Source organism: Petromyzon marinus, chromosome 35 (genome assembly GCF_048934315.1).
Source record: "Petromyzon marinus isolate PM22_M1 ecotype Great Lakes invasive population chromosome 35, UKy_Petmar_22M1.pri1.0, whole genome shotgun sequence".
NCBI classification, from domain to species: domain Eukaryota; kingdom Metazoa; phylum Chordata; class Hyperoartia; order Petromyzontiformes; family Petromyzontidae; genus Petromyzon; species Petromyzon marinus.
The window spans coordinates 366,500-386,182 of record NC_133701.1 but is presented as its reverse complement, the minus strand read 5'-3'; the positions used below and the strand labels follow the sequence as shown (position 1 = coordinate 386,182).

Genomic DNA, 19,683 nt, shown 5'->3' with positions numbered 1-19,683 from the left:
GCGTCTGAGATCCAACTACCCTCGCGGAGCATTCGGAGCGAGTTGCTGGTCGATGGTGGAGATGCTGCAGTGAGGAGGTTGCAGGCTTTGTGGGGGCTCACCCCTGGTCTGTGGCTGATCCAGCACTGATCCTGCACTGCAGTGTCCTGACGTGGAGCCGACTGGAAACTCGCGCTCCGGTAGTTGGTGAGAAGAGAGCAACAGGTGCTTAGTTATTATTTTGCCTTCGAACAAAAAGTATGTAATAGCAATATGGCGCGTGTGAATGAGTGAAATGGGATTTAATTTATTTTCAGCGTGTGGTACAGTGGACAAGTAGCGATTCGTCGATTATAGACAATTATTACGCTCGCGTTGCATGCATCAGACCACGTGTTCGAGAATCAATTATGTTCACGTGATACAAAGTACGCGCATGCGCTGCGCTCACGTTTCCTTTGTGCTGTTCGAGCTAACAGAGCGGGGCTGTACACACGAGAAAATTTAGATTAAACAGTTATTGTTTTAAACTAATCGTGACCCCTAATCTCAGTCATTGAGTTACTTGGGAGCGGATCCCTGCATACCCAATGTGAAGGATGTTCAGTGTTTGTATTTGAAGGCCACCTTTTAAAATGTTCGAACAGCACATGCAGCGCTGCCGTGCACAGCTCCCCAACCGCATTCAGCACACCTCTCACGTGACTCGTGCACAAAATAATCATCACATCCCTTTGTACATCCGTGTTGATCTTGGGGATGTGTCATCATACTTCACCACACTGGTTCGTGTTGGTTGGTGAAGGAGATTCTCAGCACCGGTAACCGATGGCGCCCGCCACCGATGTTTTCCTTGGCTGGGGATTAATTCTGGTCGTCAGGTTCATAGCTCGGTGCGCTGACCACTACACCACTGCTCATATCTTTGTTTAAGGGTAGACAATGATGCCTGCGTATGAGGGATCACAGAGGCTCTGCAACGAGCAGGTCGGACCGCATACCGCCCAGCACTGCACAATGTGCACAGACGACGCCGCGTAACTCCATCCACAGGAACCTACTTCACACACTGCAGCAGGGCATGAGCAGAAAATACGTCTGCTTAACACACCCGTCTCCTCACATATAAAATAAAGTATTTTAGGAACCAATGCTGCAGATTTTATGCATTCCCAGAGCCGTGTGGCTGATGGAATGTGTAAACTATACTTTATTTCTTATGTGGAGGGACAGATATGGGAAGGAGATGTATTGTCTGCTCTATCTTCGTTAAAGCAAACATCCCAATGGCCAAACATGCACGTGAGTCTGCCTGGGTGAGTGACGGAGTCTGTCTCGATAGTCGGCTGTTCCATCACCATGCGCTTAGATGATGCTGTAACTTGAGTTGTTGTTTTTAGAAAACCAACCTTCATATCAAGATTCCCAAAGATGACGTGCTGCTGAAGCAGGAAAAGCAGAAGCGAGTGTTGAGCACGTTGGAAGAGCAGGAGATCGAACATTTACAAGCAACAAAGTTGCATGCGGTCGAGATAGAAGCCGCCAATTCCAGCAGCGAGCCCGAGGCGACGGTGGAGCAACGCCTGATGCTCCGCTACAGAAGCGCGGCGAGCGCCGCCAAGCCACGGGACCCTGAGCCGACCACCACGCCCAACGGGCTGCCGGGCGAAGGCCACGACACGGACGGAGAGAGCGCCGGCCTCGCCTTCGCTGCCACGCGGCGCCAGTGGCTGCTCATGGAGCGCCAGGCGAGCCAAACGGAGCACCGGGCAGCCACTCCCCTCTCCCCCAGGCGCACGGCTGGAGACCACGATGCCGGCGGCGGTGGCGGGCCGCCTCCCGGTTGGAACGGGCAGAGCGGCTCGCCTAGGTGCGACGGGAAATCCTCGCTCTCTCGCAGCGACGACGGGGACGACGACGACGGAGACTCGGGTTACCGGTTCCCGGACTCGCCGGACGACGCGACGCTGGCGGACGGAGGCTCGGTAGACCTGGGGCCGGACGGCGGCGGCGCTAGCACGGGCGACAGCGCCGCGTCTCCCGGCTCCCCGCGGAGTCCGCGCGGGCCGCGGATGGACTGCACGTCCCCCGAGACGCCCATCGAGCGCGAGATCCAGCAGTCGCTGCGGCGGGAGGAGAGCCTGCGGCGCCGGCGCGGGATGGCGGGCATCGCGTGTGGCCCTGGCAGCTGCGTCGAGCTGGTGGAGATCAAGACGCTGCCGGCGTTGTCCTCCCGCCTCGCGCTACCGCGCTCGCCACACCCGCTCGCCGCTCCCTACCCGAGCCATGGGAGGTTTCGTTTGGCGGAGCAGCAGATGTATGTATGTACGCCTCTTTTGTATACTTCTTCGTAACATTAATGTAATGCGTAGGTTTTTCGTGGGGAATATTATGATTGGGAATTGATTTTTGGTTTCGGCCTCGTAATAATCTGGCCCAATATGTTTCATAAGGCCCTCCACCATCCAACACAGCCAAACCTTTGCAGTGGTCGGGCGTACAAGCGTCCAACGCCAATTGTTATTCTTTCAGCCACTGGTAAGTTGCAGAACAATTTTCACAACCAAATTTACGAGTTAGATTCCATCTAAATGTTCTTAAACTAGATACAATGTCCTAGAGCGACTTGTTTTTCAACTGTAACATGTGCAGGCGTGACTAATAATATAATGCCCATCTCTGAAAAAACAACCTGCTGTTCCATAGAACACCAATTACACCAAAGCGGATTACCTCAATCCTGTAATCTGCGGGGCCAACCAATCCACAATGACGACTTGGCGTAGATCTGCGGGGATTTGACCAGACGATTGGAAGTGCCAACCGCGGTATTGTGGATGCAACAGCACCGTTACGTGTGAGACTGTGGAGCACTGAATGAGAACTCCCAACGATGAATTTGGACGGCGTCTCGATGCCGGCGTCTCGATGCCACGGTCTCGATGATGGCGGCATGAATGCCACTGCATCTCAGTGTCTGGATGCCACAGCATCTTGAGATGCTGTGGCTTCACAGGAAGGGCGAAACGTGGGTTTCAATAGTTTATGGGGGAACGAGGACATGTACTCTGCTAAGGTGAAGTGAGGTTCTTTTTTATTTTATTTTTGCGCATGATGGCAGAGCAACGTGTTCAGGAGCTGAGTGCCAAGTGGAGGTCTGCTGGCCACGAGAGGGCTTCAGGAGAGACGTGTAGTTTTGCTGTTCCTCCGCCGTTGAAGGAGCGCAGACTGCAGTGGTTTGCTCTGCGATTTATAGTTTAGGTTGCATGGACAGGGAGAGAGGAATGCTGGGAAATACGTGTCAGTGCTGTGCAACGCATTTGGAGTGATGGGCATGGTGATAGAGGAGGAGACGAGGAAGCTGTTGAGGCTGGACTGTTTGTGGATGCTAATTCACTCGTCCTGAGATCTGATGGGATTGGGTGCATTCCGGGTGAGTTGGTCAGAGGCAGGTGGCCCTGAAGACCGAGTAGTAACATCTCTCAATGTTGTAATTGTTTTGGACTTGCCACCTCAAGAGGTTCCCGAGTGGGACATGTCTAGGCTCTGTGTGTTGAGGATGTGGACAGGAATTGTTGTGTGTGTGAGATGTGAAGGGATTAGGCGTAAACACGGCTCAAGGTTGTGCTGACTCACGTCACCCCTTGCGCTGATATGCGACCCCTCAGCATTCGAAGGCACAACTACAATGGGAACAAACGCGTGAAGGGGGAATTATGCAAATGCACACTGGTTGTAAAACGAGACGAAGAGACACCACAGCTTCAGTGAATACAAACAAAATACAATAACTGAGCAGAGAATTTGCCTCCTTTCCATATTTGTCTTTCCCAAATAAAATATAAAAGTACACATTCCGTCAGCCACACAGCCTTCCACGAGTGCATCAAACAATTCAACATTAGCAATTTCTGGACCAGATTTGACATTCATTATCTCTTCAGCAGAGCCACGCTTGTTAGTTCAACCCCAAACCAAATACAGTGGTACCTCAGCCGGGCAGTGTATGGTGGTGGTGGCTCGTTGAAGCTCACAAGTCGGTCCATGCTATTCCGACGCCCAAATTCGCATCACGCAGAGTTTTTGTACGTATGTTGAATGTCTTCCGCACATGGCCAACCTTGCTTATCGGAGGCGTGCCAATCGGAGGTCAAAATTTGTGTGATCAACCCGTCGGGCGCACGGCTGGGCCACGCGTATCGTGACGCGCCGGCGGTTTCGCTTGGGGCACAGAGAGACATCCGGCTGGAGACGCAGCGCGAGGAGGTGCTGGTGAGGGCCGGCCACGTGCGCGGCCAGTACGACCGTGGCGCCGCGCAGGAGCTCGGCCTGCTGAAGAAGATCTTCGAGCAGCCTGAGCCACCCCTCAGCCCCACCACCCCCAAAGCTTGCCAGCCCAGCACCAACCCAGGTCTCTCGCCACCGCACTCGTTCACAAACACAGCCGGACACGTCGTGAACAGCCGCCCCTGGTGCCATCCGCTCCAGCGCGGTGTCGGTGCTCCCTGAATGAGACCGCGTTTACTCGTCACGACCTGCCGTGACATTGGCAAACATAATCAATTAAAAGCTGGAAAGGGCATAAGAAAGCGTGAACAAAATGCATGCTTGGAATGACAGCAAGAGTAACACGTGGATGGGAGGGAACCTGTGCAGGTTAGAGGCACCGTTTGGAGCGGAGGACCCGTCGCGGGAAGGGGGATTGTGGCCGCCAGTCCACACCAATGGCAGTGGCAAATGAAGGAGGGGAGCCACCTGAGCGGACGTTCTCCGCGAACACGGGGCGATGAGACCTGCTCTCGCGTGTGGCGCGAGATGAACCACTGCATCGCATGACCACAAGAGATGGTTTAGGCTCTGTCCAACAGCAGATAGATCAGAGCTGATGATGATCTGTACCAACCAATTATAATAGCACCAATCCTAAGGCCTGTCTTAAAGCTCACGTTCTTGAAATATCTATAGATGCTCGCTCAGCCTTGCATTAAATAGCCCGGGACCTTTAAATATGCTCGGAGACTGGGAATTAACGCAGGGAAAGATTTGCAGGCCAAACCTTGGCGTTCTCGACAGAGATGCAGCCAGAAAGACAGTGGACATCGGATTCGATGTGGGGGATTGTGAGCAGATCCTCTTATCTGTTGTTGTTTATCCACACAAGTTAATACTTTTAGCTGCCTGGTTAAAGCATGCTTACAAAGGCTGCAGTCGCCGCGACGATGACGTCTCTGCTGCTATGCATTCGAAGGCTCGGATATTGGGAAGGGCGGCTCTTTGTCGAGTCGCATCCGAGTGACTAATCCGTCCAGAGGTGCGGATAGTACGGGCACCGCTCTCATCCAAGCGAATGTTCAGATTATAACGAATTGTCACACGTATAACAGCTATTATTGAATTGTTTTGCGGAGGTGTATTAATTAACGCGCACCAAAGGGGTGAATCGCCATCCGGCCCGGGGCGTGTTGTGAACGGCGTTGACTTGGAGCGTAGCCGGTGCGTCCCTGGCGCCCTCTAGCGGTGGCCCAGCCACAGGGCGCCCTCTAGCGGTGGCCCAGCCACAGGGCGCCCTCTAGCGGTGGCCCAGCCACAGGGCGCCCTCTAGCGGTGGCCCAGCCACAGGGCGCTCTCTAGCGGTGGCTCAGCCACAGGGCGCCCTCTATCGGTGGCTCAGCCACAGGGCGCCCTCTAGCGGTCTAGCGGTGGCTCAGCCACAGGGCGCCCTCTAGCGGTCTAGCGGTGGCTCAGCCACAGGGCGCCCTCTAGCGGTGGCTCAGCCACAGGGCGCCCTCTAGCGGTGGCTCAGCCACAGGGCGCCCTCTAGCGGTGGCCCGGCCACAGGGCGCCCTCTAGCGGTGGCTCAGCCACAGGGCGCCCTCTGGCGGTGGCTCAGCCACACGGCGCCCTCTGGCGGTGCGCGGGTGCGTTCCGCAGGCAGTCCGTGTCCGTCCGTGGAGGGACCAGCACGGAGCACGGAGGGGAATTTGAAATCGGTTTTGTACAAATCCCAAATTTCGTAACCACCCACCATTATGTCCATTAGGGGAGAAAAAAAGTTATGGTTTCAGTTGTCAACTCACCATTCCTTTGGAGCTTCTAAAATATGCGGTTTTATCTCTCTTGAGAACTAAACAATAGTTGTCTTAAGGATAGAATGGTCCTTCCCCAGCACAGAAAGATGAAATGTACACCAATGGTTCAAACCGAGCAACATAAATGACCGCCGCGTACGCCTGCTCTATGCGCCACCACCCAGGCACGCACCCTCATTACAAACAGGGTGCAGTGATTGCCCCCCCCCCTACTCTCTCGTTGTGCCGGCCACACCACCCCCTCGTGTGCCATCGCGGCCTTCATAGGCGCCATTCGCTAACAGCACTTTCCACAACAATCTGTGAAGGCTATACGGGGGATATTTGTTTTTGTGGCTGCAGATCCCGTGAGGCAGTCGAGCCGGGAGCGGCTTCTCCTGGAGCCGGCCTCGGAGAACGTGGTGATCGTGGAGCACAATCTCCTGCAGCCACAGGGCCGCACGGGGGCCCCGCTCACCTCCACTCCGCACCGTGCCGCCCGCAGCCTCGGTGAGAAGCGCGCGTATTTACATTCGAGCTGTCTCTGGCCCCCTTTTGCAAGGGCATTTTAGAAGAAACTTTATTTAAATGTGCCTGATGAAATCCATTCTGTGTCGTGAGGAATCGCTTGATGTGCAGCTGCCGTACCTACAATATTTGTTTCACTGTGTTGGGTGGTGAAGGATAACACAATTACATGGCCTAACCAAATAATCGCCCATGAATCGACAAGTTTACGATTCTAGATTTGAAGCTTTCGTGACTACAAGGATTCATACTCTTTGGTTTTTTCGGTAAAGTCACGTAGGTAAAATAAAAATAAAATAATAAAACAATTTAGCTCTTTTATTATTATATAAGTATTATTTATTATATTCTTTTACCTACGTGACTTTACTGAAAAAAACAAAGAGTAAGTTTACGGTTCCCTTAGCAGAATGGGACACGGGGAACGTGATCATCTTGGAGTCTCGGATCGGAGTCTGGGATAAGGAGCCCGCGATGCCCACGCCCCCAGAGCCACCCACGTCCCCTCCTGGAGGGGGGCCCTCCCCGTTCGGCCCATCCCCGCGCCGGGCAAACGACACGCTGTCGCTCGTCGAGAGAGAGATCCGGGAGGCGCACCGCCGCGACGACGAGCTCCGGCGGCAGCGCCAGGGCGTGTACGGCACGGCCGGCAAACCGGGAAGCTTGCCGCAGGGAGGCTCGCCCCTCAACCCGGCCGCCGGGGATCACGCACGACGAGCCACGGTGGGGGCCACCCCCACGTTCCCCGCATCTCCGGCCTCTCCCAACTCGCACGCAGCCGGTGGGTGCCTCTCCACGTGGCGTCGGCCTCGCAGCCGCGCGACGTTCAACCTTGAAGCCCAGTTACGATCCACAGTGAACCTCCCCTCATCCAGCCTCCGCCCTCATCCTCATAATGGAAAATGCTGATTATCCATACATCGTTTCATTCTGGCATCCACGCTTCTTCGGACAGGAGTATTCCAGCAGTGGTAGCGAATCCACCCGTCCTCTGTGCTGATCGCTCATAAATGAGACACCTAGAGAGGTCTCCTGGAAGCAGGCGTCGATGCGCGGTAGAGTGAGATGAGGTTTGAAGGGGAAGCCGCAAGGTATTGGCTCGATCGTGTAGACGTCCGCTATGGCAAGGCGCCATTAACGATGCGTTTGTGTTGTTATCAGAGTCCAAGGCGATAACCAATGGCCAGGACAATCAACATCCGGCTCAACACAGAGATCCAAGCCCAGGCAGCAAATCCGACTCTGCACAGGTGAGTGCACCACACTCTGTTACACCATCACTGCTCTCTGGTAATTAATCCTTCATTATCAATCGCTAAGCCATGCTCAAACAGCTCTGTGCTGTCATGATGGTGGTTTTTGAAGATGCTTCTTGACAAGAGGCAATGGTTAAGCTTAGGCACAGGAGACTCGGAGTGGAATATCCCAACAGTGCAGAGGCCGGGCACAGGGAGTTTCATGCAGCAAGGCCAGCTCCAGAGAAGAATCATCGACCTCTCATTGAGCGAAGGTGGCATTGAACCGTGGTGGTGGTGGTGATGTCTCTTTGTACGTGCAGGACTCTCCCGGTGGCAGGAGGAGTCCACGAAAGAGTGCGATGGCGCTGCGCTGGGAAGCCGGGATCTTTGCGAACCACCAGGGCAGCCTGGACTGAGACGACGAGGAGAAGCCAAACCCAGGCCGCCACCACCCAGGAGACACCGCACGGCACCCACCAACGCTGCCAAAGGCAGACGGAGCAGAACGTCCACTCACCATCATGACTAAATACGACATACCCTCGTCATAACAACAAACCACAGACTACCCCACGCTCTCATCACTGTAAATAACTCGGTCACCTGTCTTCCAGTGGAGAAGCACAGGGAAAGATGTAGGCAAAATAAATGCACAGGATGATGGCACCCACACTTTTCTGCGTGGTAATATTTGAATTCTCAAAAAAACACGGTGGGATACGCGACATTTACAGATGTTTTGTGATAAATGGGAAGGTACAAACTGCAACAGGGCGTGCTGTGTCCCCACCTGCTGCACTGATTTGGCCACGGAGGCCCCAGGGCCCCGTGCCGGTGAGGCCGAGATGCTGGCCGTGCATGGCGCCGCCGGTACTATAGGGGTCCAGTGATCCCACTCACTGTCACCACTCGATTCTCTTGGTAACATTACGCTGAATGTCGCGACCTCTCGCGGCTGCAGGGGTTGTGTAAACCCATCCCGTACACGTGCGTAAGAATGGACGCGTGTCGGTGAATCGATGACCCGACACCCCCCGCAGCGTGAAAAGCGTCGCCCAGATCGCACATCTGCTCGTGCGTCACAGTGCTTCTTGCCGTCAGGACGAGCTCGTGAATGCATAGATACCGGCCCCCCAATGCACACTCGTCTCTTGAGCCTGGAGGGCTAAGTAACAAAATAATGTAAAGGGTTTCACGGGTGTAATGCCCCCATGGGCTTGTCTTGGGGGATTGTGGAAATGGTGCCATAGAGGACTGTATTACTGGATGAATAATCTCTGCCCCCAGTGTGACGATGAAGTTACTCTCGCATTAAAGTGAAAATGTCTCAAAGATGCTTCTGCATTTTTAACCGGCCTTGCCACCGCTGTCTTTAGAAGCCGTTGCTCCGGCTGGGTAGAGATGGGTATTGGAGCAGCCACCCTGTCACAGAGGAGCGTTGTAACGCATTGTCTCATGCAAAGGATTTTAAAACGCCACACAACTCTTGTCTTGTACGAACTGTGCTTTTAGAAACTGGGGTGAAAAAATGAATTTCTATGAAAAGTTAAGATTTTTCCAAATGTATACACAAAAAGTGATTCTCTTCGACGGGCATTGTCCTGGGGCACTGATGGGGTGTGGTGGCTGGTGGGGATTACTCCGCTGACTCATAATCGTGCGTCTATGTGCATCTACAGAAATTGGGCGTAATTCAAGGATTTGCAAACGTGCTTTGTTTCTGCAGCATTCCGTCTTTCATTTAGAGGTATGAAAAGCACAGATATCAGAGATTCAAACCAGATGTCTTCTTGTGGTACATGGTCCAATGGGTGAAGGTTCCTGGTTCTCATCGCTGTACACAGGCCTGCCCAGCAGCAGGGGAGGTTTTAAATCACAGCATTTGGGATAGGAAACCCGCACTCACGGAGAGATTCCAAATCCGGGGATGTGAATATTGGTATCGTGATCTCCACTGTAGAAATCAAGGGCCTCTGTTAAACCTTTGTCCAATGGGAGGCCGCTCTTGCTCTGCTGCCGCTGCTCCTGCTGTCTGGAATTGCCTCCATCGTGACTGCACACTGCTGAGACCGTCCTCCCATTCTAGTTGAGGGCGACGACTTCCCTCTTCTGCCTGTGACTGGCACTCTTATCTGTGACGCGCCTTCATTCACACTGCTACCGTAACATCGCTTCAGTTCTCTCTCTAGCCTGTAGAAGTATAGCTGTCATTCCCTGCTGTAAAAGTGACTTTAAACCCTGCTATGCAACCTCTCTGTGGACACATCTCCTAGTTGTGTACGGCGCCTTGTGATGTGGTCGCATTATGCACGGCCTACTTCAATTGGCAGTGTGTTGGATGGTACCAGGGCAACCCAACGCAAGTGCAGGTCCTGCAGTTCCCTCCACCGGTGGCAATAAGGAGAGAAACCCGTGTTTGTGCAGGCCAACCATCCCTGCCTGATTCCAGGGTGGAGATCCACTCTCACCATGGTATTCCAATCAAGACGGAGTGGTGGAATGTAATCCTCGCTAAACTACTGAGACCTCACGAGGATGATGGCCCAGTAATTGGTGCAATCTGTAAGTCCTCTTGTCAAGCAGCTCACCGTGGCATCTGCCCAGATTATGCAGAGGTGTGCAGGCAGGTGGCGCTGATGTTGCCACAATCACCCGTGGACGTCATCTCCATTACCACCACCCACTCCGATCACACGCTGCTGCTGCTTATCATTCAGTAGCGTTGCCACGCCTACGATGTCCAGCTGTGACCAAAGTTGAATTAATTATTAAGGAGCTACATTTGACAACCGTAAATAAACACAAGCACGCGTCATGTTTGTCCTCGGCACTGCCTTTCAGCAGCAGAGAAGTATAAATACATTGAGTGTTCTGGCCAGTGCCCAAAATACACTTCCTGTTATAAGGCAATGTTAATCCGGGCGAGGATTTAAATGTATTTCGCAATAAAAACGCAAGTGTTCAAAGGGCTTTGCAGTGCACACCAATAAACATTACACAAGGATAAAAGGGAAAGGCAAAATTATTCAATAATGATGTTTGCGGTAGAATTGGAGAAACCCGATGGCAGATGCGGTGAGGTGTCTGGTGCTTATTGAGGGAGGACAAGCAAAAGGATATAACCGTGGGTTGGACATAAATACAAGAGCCGACAGTCGATCTGTCGGCCGACAATCTGCAAGTGGTTCAGTCCTTTAAAAGCATATCAAACATTTTATTTTTTCAGGAAAAAAATGTGGGTGTTGTTTTTTTTGGGTGACAAAATGTTTTGTTGCTTTTGTGTAATATATGTAATATTTAATAACATGTAGCGCCATTTGGCGACGTGTAGATTTTTCATTGTATTGACTTGCCCGTTGATAACAGAATGGATAAAGACTTCGTCATACGCTGTTGTGGGACGAATTGAAACCTGGGTTGCCGGAGCCATCTGCATGGCAGGGCCCTGTTCAACGCAACCATCAATGTTATGTACAACCGCAGCAATACAATATTTGTTTTTGAAGCCTGACTGCTCATGAGATACAAAAGGTAAAAAGCAGGCCGGGGTTCAATTAAATCCTGTTGGGAAATATCGGTCCAGAAAGTCTATACGGTGATGTAATAAACATTGCATTTCACGTGGCGGGATGAACAGATGTCTCCGTCTTGTCAAATGTTGTGCGAGGCTTGTCGCTAGAATAACAGGAGTCTCCTGTGATGAGAGTAGAAGGTATAACGCGCACAGTTGTCGTTTAGAGACGGACAATGATTCAGAGGCACGGGGAACCACAGCCAAGCAAGAAGGCAGCCGGAAGCAACAAGCGGCCCCATATCTGACGTCACGTGCAGGGCTCTCCTCTGTAGACCCGTGACATAACCTAGAAGCGTTTGTAATGCAGCTGTAAATAAAGTTAAATCAACAACGTTACCTTAAAACCAAACAACGTCCATTTGTCGCGGTTTCCTCGCAGGGCCGACTGTTGGGTTGTGTGCATCTCCCACTTCTCTCACAACATTTAGAGAATGGGATTTATGTGTCAAATTTGGCTGTGTTTCATGATTCTATAGTTAATTAATCCGTTCATAATTAGGCGACAGAGCCCTTTGCGAGGGTCACGTGGGCACGGCTGCTCCCTGCTCGCAACGCGGACCGAGCAGCCCGCAACGCGGACCGAGCAGCCCGCAACTCGCTCTGCCCACTTCGGCCACAGGCAAGTGACCGTAGTTTTCTTAAGCAGGATGTAATGCATGCTTGAGTTAGTGTTTGCCCTCCCAAGCAAACATTTAAAAAAAAAATTACGAATGTTCTTTTTAAACAAAAGCATGACCGTGAAGTTGACCGTGCGCGTCTCTGCCACGTTGGCCCGTGTGACGTCACACGGCCGTGTGACGTCACGGCCGTGTGACGTCAGCTCGGCTTGGCGCGTGCAGCGTCCTGAGTCAGGCGCGCCACGAGGCCCACTACAGATGAGCTGGGTGGCCCACCCGGTCCTCGGGTGGCCCACCCGGTCCTCGGGTGGCCCACCCGGTCCTCGGGTGGCCCACCCGGTCCTCGGGTGGCCCACCCGGTCCTCGGGTGGCCCACCCGGTCCTCGGGTGGCCCACCCGGTCCTCGGGTGGCCCACCCGGTCCTCGGGTGGCCCACCCGGTCCTCGGGTGGCCCACCCGGTCCTCGGGTGGCCCACCCGGTCCTCGGGTGGCCCACCCGGTCCTCGGGTGGCCCCGGTAGGGTTGCCATGGGAATCTGGGCTGAGCCCACGGGCCTGGTTTGTGAACTGGACCAGCACGCTTTAAAGTTGTGGCGGGAACGTGGCATGATATCAGCCTGGTGTGCCGAGTCATTTTTTGCTCAATGATTGTTTTAAACAATTGGATACACATTAACAGACACCCAAAGCCAGCACCATAATCAATATTCCACTGGTAGACGATGCTGTTGTGTGCTATTGACTCGGAACCTCCGATTAGCACGGTGGCTACGTATGGTGCGAAAGAAGTTCAACATACATACATTCTCGATGTTAAATGCTTGAAGGTTGCACCAGGGAATCGGGTGTATGTACTCGCTGTCACCCATTAAATTCCAATTGAGCTTGGATGAGCTAAAAAGCGATCCGCCTGAACCCATGCCACAATATTATGTTGATCCAGTGTTGTGACTTGCATCATCCTCGGGCGATGACGTGTTGAGGGATCACTGTGCCTGTTGTAACAAACCCCAACCACAATCGGCACCACTGCAAGCTGCCTCAAACAAAGCCACCTTGAGCGTGCTCACGTAATCCCCTTTAACACACAGAGCAAAATCTTTAAATGTGAACCTGCAGATTCCCGTATAATGTTTATACTAATCGTTTAATACATTTGGCAAATATTCTGATAAAATGCCACGACTTAGGACTGCCATCTGGCCTCTTGAGAATTCTTACTTTAGTGACTTTGAACTGAAATGCCTCTTCCGCACATTTCCAGCAACAGTCGAAAACAATGGATTTATTTTACAACCATCGGAAGCGTTTGTGGGTTGTACCACGTGTCGCTCGGAATGATGCCCGACGCTTCACTCCACGTGCTGAAAGCAATACGACAGTGTAACAACGGTTCCTGAAGAAACTGCCAGCATCTGGAGCGAAACGTCGGACATCGTGCCAAACATCACGCGATGCAGCCCACAAACACATCGCAGAGCTGTTCATCACAACCACTGAATCCTCCGCAGACTTCATTCACCATCTCGGAGCGAAAGAACCATCGTACAAATTGTCCATGGAACGAACACATTTGTAATGTTCAATATATGCAACATATCATTAACTTTAAACTACAAGGATAGTACAGCAGACGCTCAGGGTGCTATTGAAACATTGGAGCTTACGTTTCACAACAGTGAAAAAGCAGCTCTTGCAATCATTCAGTCGAAGTCACAAAATCAGTCATGGAAACATACCTGATTTTGTTCTCTCCTTGTCCATGTGATTGGCTCCTGGCATCAGTTTGCTGCTCATTGATATACTGCGCAGAACAACGTTGATGCTCGTGGAACAGAGGGAGAATTGGGATCATTCCGTCTCCATGAGGTTACACACTTGAAGTGGAACCAGAAATGCACATTTTTGGAATGTTACAAGGTACTCTGCGAACCGTCGAAAATTGTCATCAAAATAAATACGCAGACAATGAAACTCCTTCACATCTCAGTCCCTCCATAACCAAAACAACGGTGTCCTTTTTATACATCCCATCAACTTATATGGCCTTCTGGGAGTGCACAATTCCAGCGGAATTTGCTCAACACAAGCAAAACTGTTGGACGAGTTTCAACATTCAGTGTCTGTGGCAGAGCCCTCACTGACATGGCGTCTCCACCACCCACGCAACACATTTCTCTACTACGATCCACTCGTTATTTGAGAAGGGAGATTAATCATTGACTGGTGATGGGGGAGACATTTACTTCATGTAGACAGCTTTGTTTGAATAGCTAGTGACGTTTTTACGCGGACGATAAAATTCCGTGAGGTTTGAAGCAGAGCCGTTCCAGGGTTTATGGGTCGAACAGAGGGCGTCAAGAAGACACGTGCGCATCTCTGGGTGTGAGTGTGAGAACGTTTAAAATCGACTCGAGACGTCACATTCATAACAGCGTTTAATAACCGAAGACATTACCTGTTCCAGAAGTTATATTTATTCATTTCTTATTAAATGCAACACTCGAGTGAAGTGTGTGTGTGACCCAGAATGTGCAATGGAGTGGTCGTTGTCAACATCCGTCACGTCTGAATGGAGGTGGCCAGGCTTAGTGTCGCGTAGCACGGAAAAAAAACGAGACTTATGGCTATAACTGTTTTCATGTTGACATATGCCTGTCGTACAATTGTCTGGCATGTTGAGACAAGGGATACTTAAATGTTTATTCTTTCTTTGGAAAAACAAAGAAATTGTGAGATTGTGCAATTGTTAAAATGTTATGTATGCTCTTGTGCAGTATTCACTATCACGCTTTCAAAGAAAATGTGTAAGGTATAATAAGAGGGCTTTCGTAGTGCACTGCTTTCAGCCTGTAGCTGTCAGAGCGATTAAAGTTATTTGTATTTCTCTCAATTTCAATGGATTCTCTCATTTGTCTTGGCCAGTAACAACGTGACACATTTTTTACTGGTTGGCCGTGTCGGGTGGTGGAGGGTTGCTACACATTTATAAATAACGCGATCTAACCCAAAAACCTTTAAATTTTGATTTAAAGCTTTCGTGACTGCAGTAATTCATATTCTTAGCTCTTTCGGTAAAGTCACGTTGAAGGGAAACAATAAAATAATAAAATATATCAGTTTAACACGTAGGCTTTCGCGACCAATATTATTCATAATAAAGGTTTTTGGGTTAGATCGCGTTTATTTATAAATGTGTCGTAACCCTCCACCACCCGACACGGCCAATCAGCAAAAAAAGGTGTCACGTTGACAAAAGACAAATAATTCACTACTTCAGCCCACCGGTGTGTTGAAGAGTTAATCCACATTTACAGTTTGAGTACGACGTTTCGCTGGTAAATACATCCAGCATCATCAGGCAATTCGCCAGAATGGTAAAGCCCTCGCTTGCTCCCGGTTTTATATAGAGCAGCAGGGTGATGTCATCACTTAACTCATATCAGGTGCAGTGATTAGAGGCGGAGGGGGGTATTGTAATTATATAATCGATTAGTAATCAGTCATTGGTTATGATTAGTAATGAGTTGTAGATTAGTAATTCTTTAAATCAAAATGTAATGTGTATTATTTAATAATACGCTTCCAGGCCGCACTAAGCCGGTAGCTGTCAGAGCGATTAAAGTTATTCTTGTTCCTCTCAATTTCAATGGATTCTCTAATTAGTCTTTGCCAGTAATAATTAGTTTTACACACCACTGCAACATTGTCAAAATCAATTGAGTGTCCTTGTTGACAAGCATGTTCTGCCACTGCCGACAGTTGTGTTTGAGATAATTTAATATTTCTCTGATGTTCTTTTAGTCTTACGCTGATGTTACGTCCCGTCTGCCCAATGTAGCAGCTGCCACATGAACAATTAATCCGATATACACCTTCTGTTGATAGTTTAGGTAATGCATCTTTAGTGCAAGATACTAATTTTTAAATTTTGTGTACTGTACCAAATCTTACTGTAATGTTTTGCTTTTGCAAAACACGGGCTAATTTGTCAGTTACTCCTGAGATATATGAAATTTTTATTGTTTTAACAATCTGGTCGCTTTCAGCAGTATTGCTTTGCGATCGTGATTTGGCATTCAGTGCTCTGTTAATTTGAGCATTATTGTAGCCATTCTGTCGTAGTGCGTCTTTAACGTGTTTAATATCTCTCACTAGAGTCTCACCATCTGACACTGTTTTAGCCCGATGTATGAGCGTCTTGATAAGAGAGGATTTCTGAGCTGGATGATGATGTGATTCTGCATTCAGATAGGCATCAGTGTGCGTTTGCTTTCTGTAAACGCTATGTGTTATTTTACCGTTTAGGCCATGTCCAAGCAAAATATCTAGGAATGGGAGTGTGTTGTTCACCTCTATTTCCATGGTGAACTGGATGGCCGGGTTTTGTGCATTGAGATGATTTAGAAAATCATTAAGTGTATCTTTACCATGTGGCCAGACAACCAAAGTGTCATCCACATACCTAAACCAAAAGGATGGTTTTAATGTGCTCGAGGCAAGTGCTCTTATTTCAACGTTTTCCATGTACAAATCTGCTATAGCAGGGGATAAAGGAGAACCCATTGCTGCTCCTTCCTTTTGTTTAAAGAAATTCCCTCTCCATAAGAAGTAAGTGTTATTTAAACAATGGCCAGCAAGGTTCGGAATATCTTTAAATCAGCATCCCATTACGACCCATAGTCAGTACAATTGGCTCTGCCACATATCAATTAGCAAAATATATAACCAAACAAATACAGCCCTACATCGGTAAGACATCTTCATTCATAAAAAATTCAGAACATCTTGTGAATGTGATTAAAGATATTAAACTTACTCCTGATGATATTCTGTAAGTTTTGATGTGATTTCTCTATTCACTAAGGTTCCAGTGGACGAATCGCTTAAATTACTTGATACACTAGTAAAGAATACCGGTTTACCAAAAAATATTCCGAAACTTGCTGGCCATTGTTTAAATAACACTTCTTATGGAGAGGGGATTTCTTTAAACAAAAGGAAGGAGCAGCAATGGGTTCTCCTTTATCCCCTGCTATAGCAAATTTGTACATGGAAAACTTTGAAATAAGAGCACTTGCCTCGAGCACATTAAAACCATCCTTTTGGTTTAGGTATGTGGATGACACTTTGTTTGTCTGGCCACATGGTAAAGATACACTTAATGATTTTCTAAATCATCTCAATGCACAAAACCCGGCCATCCAGTTCACCATGGAAATGGAGGTGAATAACACACTCCCATTCCTAGATATTTTGCTTGGACATGGCCTAAACGGTAAAATAACACACAGCGTTTACAGAAAGCAAACGCACACTGATGCCTATCTGAATGCAGAATCACATCATCATCCAGCTCAGAAATCCTCTCTTATCAAGACGCTCATACATCGGGCTAAAACAGTGTCAGATGGTGAGAGTCTAGTGAGAGAGATTAAACACGTTAAAGACGCACTATGACAGAATGGCTACAATAATGCTCAAATTAACAGAGCACTGAATGCCAAATCACGATCGCAAAGCAATACTGCTGAAAGCGACCAGATTGTTAAAACAATAAAAATTCCATATATCTCAGGAGTAACTGACAAATTAGCCCCTGTTTTGCAAAAGCAAAACATTACAGTAAGATTTGATACAGTACACAAAATTCAAAAATTAGTATCTTGCACTAAAGACGCATTACCTAAACTATCAACAGAAGGTGTATATCGGATTAATTGTTCATGTGGCAGCTGCTACATTGGGCAGACGGGACGTAACATCAGCGTAAGACTAAAAGAACATCAGAGAAATATTAAATTATCTCAAACACAACTGTCGGCAGTGGCTGAACATGCTTGTCAACAAGGACACTCAATTGATTTTGACAATGTTGCAGTGGTGTGTAAAACTAATTATTACTGGCAAAGACTAATTAGAGAATCCATTGAAATTGAGAGGAACAAGAATAACTTTAATCGCTCTGACAGCTACCGGCTTAGTGCGGCCTGGAAGCGTATTATTAAATAATACACATTACATTTTGATTTAAAGAATTACTAATCTACAACTCATTACTAATCATAACCAATGACTGATTACTAATCGATTATATAATTACAATACCCCCCCCCTCCGCCTCTAATCACTGCACCTGATATGAGTTAAGTGATGACGTCACCCTGCTGCTCTAAATAAAACCGGGAGCAAGCGAGGGCTTTACCATTCTGGCGAATTTCCCGATGATGCTGGATGTATTTACCAGCGAAACGTCGTACTCAAACTGTAAATGTGGATTAACTCTTCAACACACCGGTGGGCTGAAGTAGTGAATTATTTGTCTTTTGTCAACGTGACACTTTTTTTGCTGATTGGCCGTGTCGGGTGGTGGAGGGTTACGACACATTTATAAATAAACGCGATCTAACCCAAAAACCTTTATTATGAATAATAAAATATATATATAAAACAATAATTCTCACGACGTTTCGACCATAACACAAACGGTCATCATCAGGTGTGAAAACCAACGGCAAGAAACATTTGAAAGAAGTGGCGGTTCGCATTTATTTATTTCTAAACGGTGTTCGTATTTATTTATAAAAACGGGTTTTAATATAAATAAATAAATACATCCACCGCTTAGAAAAATAAATAAATGCGAACCGCCACTTCTTTCAAATGTTTATTGCCGTTGGTTTTCACACCTGATGATGACCATTTGCGTTATGGTCGAAACGTCATGAGAATTATTGTTTTATATATATATTTTATTATTTTATTGTTTCCCTTCAACGTGACTTTACCGAAAGAGCTAAGAATACCAAAAAAACCTTTATTATGAATAAGATTGATCGCGAAAGCCTACGTGTTAAAAAGCCTATTATTGTTTCATCATTTTGATACCGGCAAAAAGTGGTCCCATACATAGACCACGCACACTTTTTTTGGGACAGATTTGGATAGGAGGCATAGTCTGTTTAGTTGATGACAATGAGATGGACATAAAGATGATGATAGTGTTACCCACATATATCCCTCATCGAGACTGCCTCCTGACAAGTTTCGGGCGATAGCCCAGGGCCATCAACAGAGATACGTCTCGTTCCCCGGTCATGGATTTATTTGAAATGGGACGCCCTGAGACTGGAGTGCAAGTAAACTTGCGAGCACAATCCACACTCAAGGGAACTATTCTGTTCAATCAGGTTCTATTCTAGTAGTGCGTATGATGGCAATATGTTCAGGAGCGAAATCCCAATGTCTGCTAGACACCACGAGAGTGATATAGCAGAGAGCTCGATGAAGGCCGCTTGTGTTGTGGCCGAAACGTCGTGAGAATATTATTGTGTTATTTTATTTTTTCAATTTATTATTTTATTCTCATTCTACGTGACTTTACCGAAAGAACCAAAGAAGAAGAGCTCGTGTCGTTTTGATGTTCCTCCATTGAATGAACGCAGGCTACAATGGTTTACAATGTGGCCTATAGTTTAGGTTGCATGTATCTCTATGTATATAGATCTATATTCAATGGTTCTTTCAGTAAAGTTACGTGACTTTACCGAAAGAACCATAGAATATGAATTCCTGCAGTCACAAAAGTTTTAAGTAAAAATGTATAGAGATCTAAACAGTATATGTATCTGTGGGTTTATGATATGGCCCATAGTTTGGGTTGCATGAGCACAATCGCTT

At 48.4% G+C, this 19,683-nt stretch overlaps 1 protein-coding gene across 6 annotated transcripts in view; it reads left to right on the top strand.

Moving 5' to 3' along the window:
* Positions 1–11,447, top strand: part of LOC116948784 (uncharacterized) — a 37,493-nt gene extending 26,046 nt beyond the window's left edge. For 4 of the 6 annotated variants that reach the window (XM_032965871.2, XM_032965870.2, XM_032965868.2 and 1 more), the window contains exons 2-7: positions 1,380–2,300; positions 4,213–4,390; positions 6,411–6,557; positions 6,982–7,356; positions 7,737–7,825; positions 8,134–11,447. In XM_032965871.2, coding sequence (XP_032821762.2) covers positions 1,566–2,300; positions 4,213–4,390; positions 6,411–6,557; positions 6,982–7,356; positions 7,737–7,825; positions 8,134–8,229 — 1,620 coding nt within the window. In that variant the 5' untranslated portion in view covers positions 1,380–1,565 and the 3' untranslated portion in view covers positions 8,230–11,447. The remainder of the gene's footprint in view (positions 1–1,379; positions 2,301–4,212; positions 4,391–6,410; positions 6,558–6,981; positions 7,357–7,736; positions 7,826–8,133) is intronic. The other 2 variants (XM_076071783.1, XM_032965869.2) reach the window with 2 other exon arrangements.
* Positions 11,448–19,683: the final 8,236 nt, after the last annotated feature.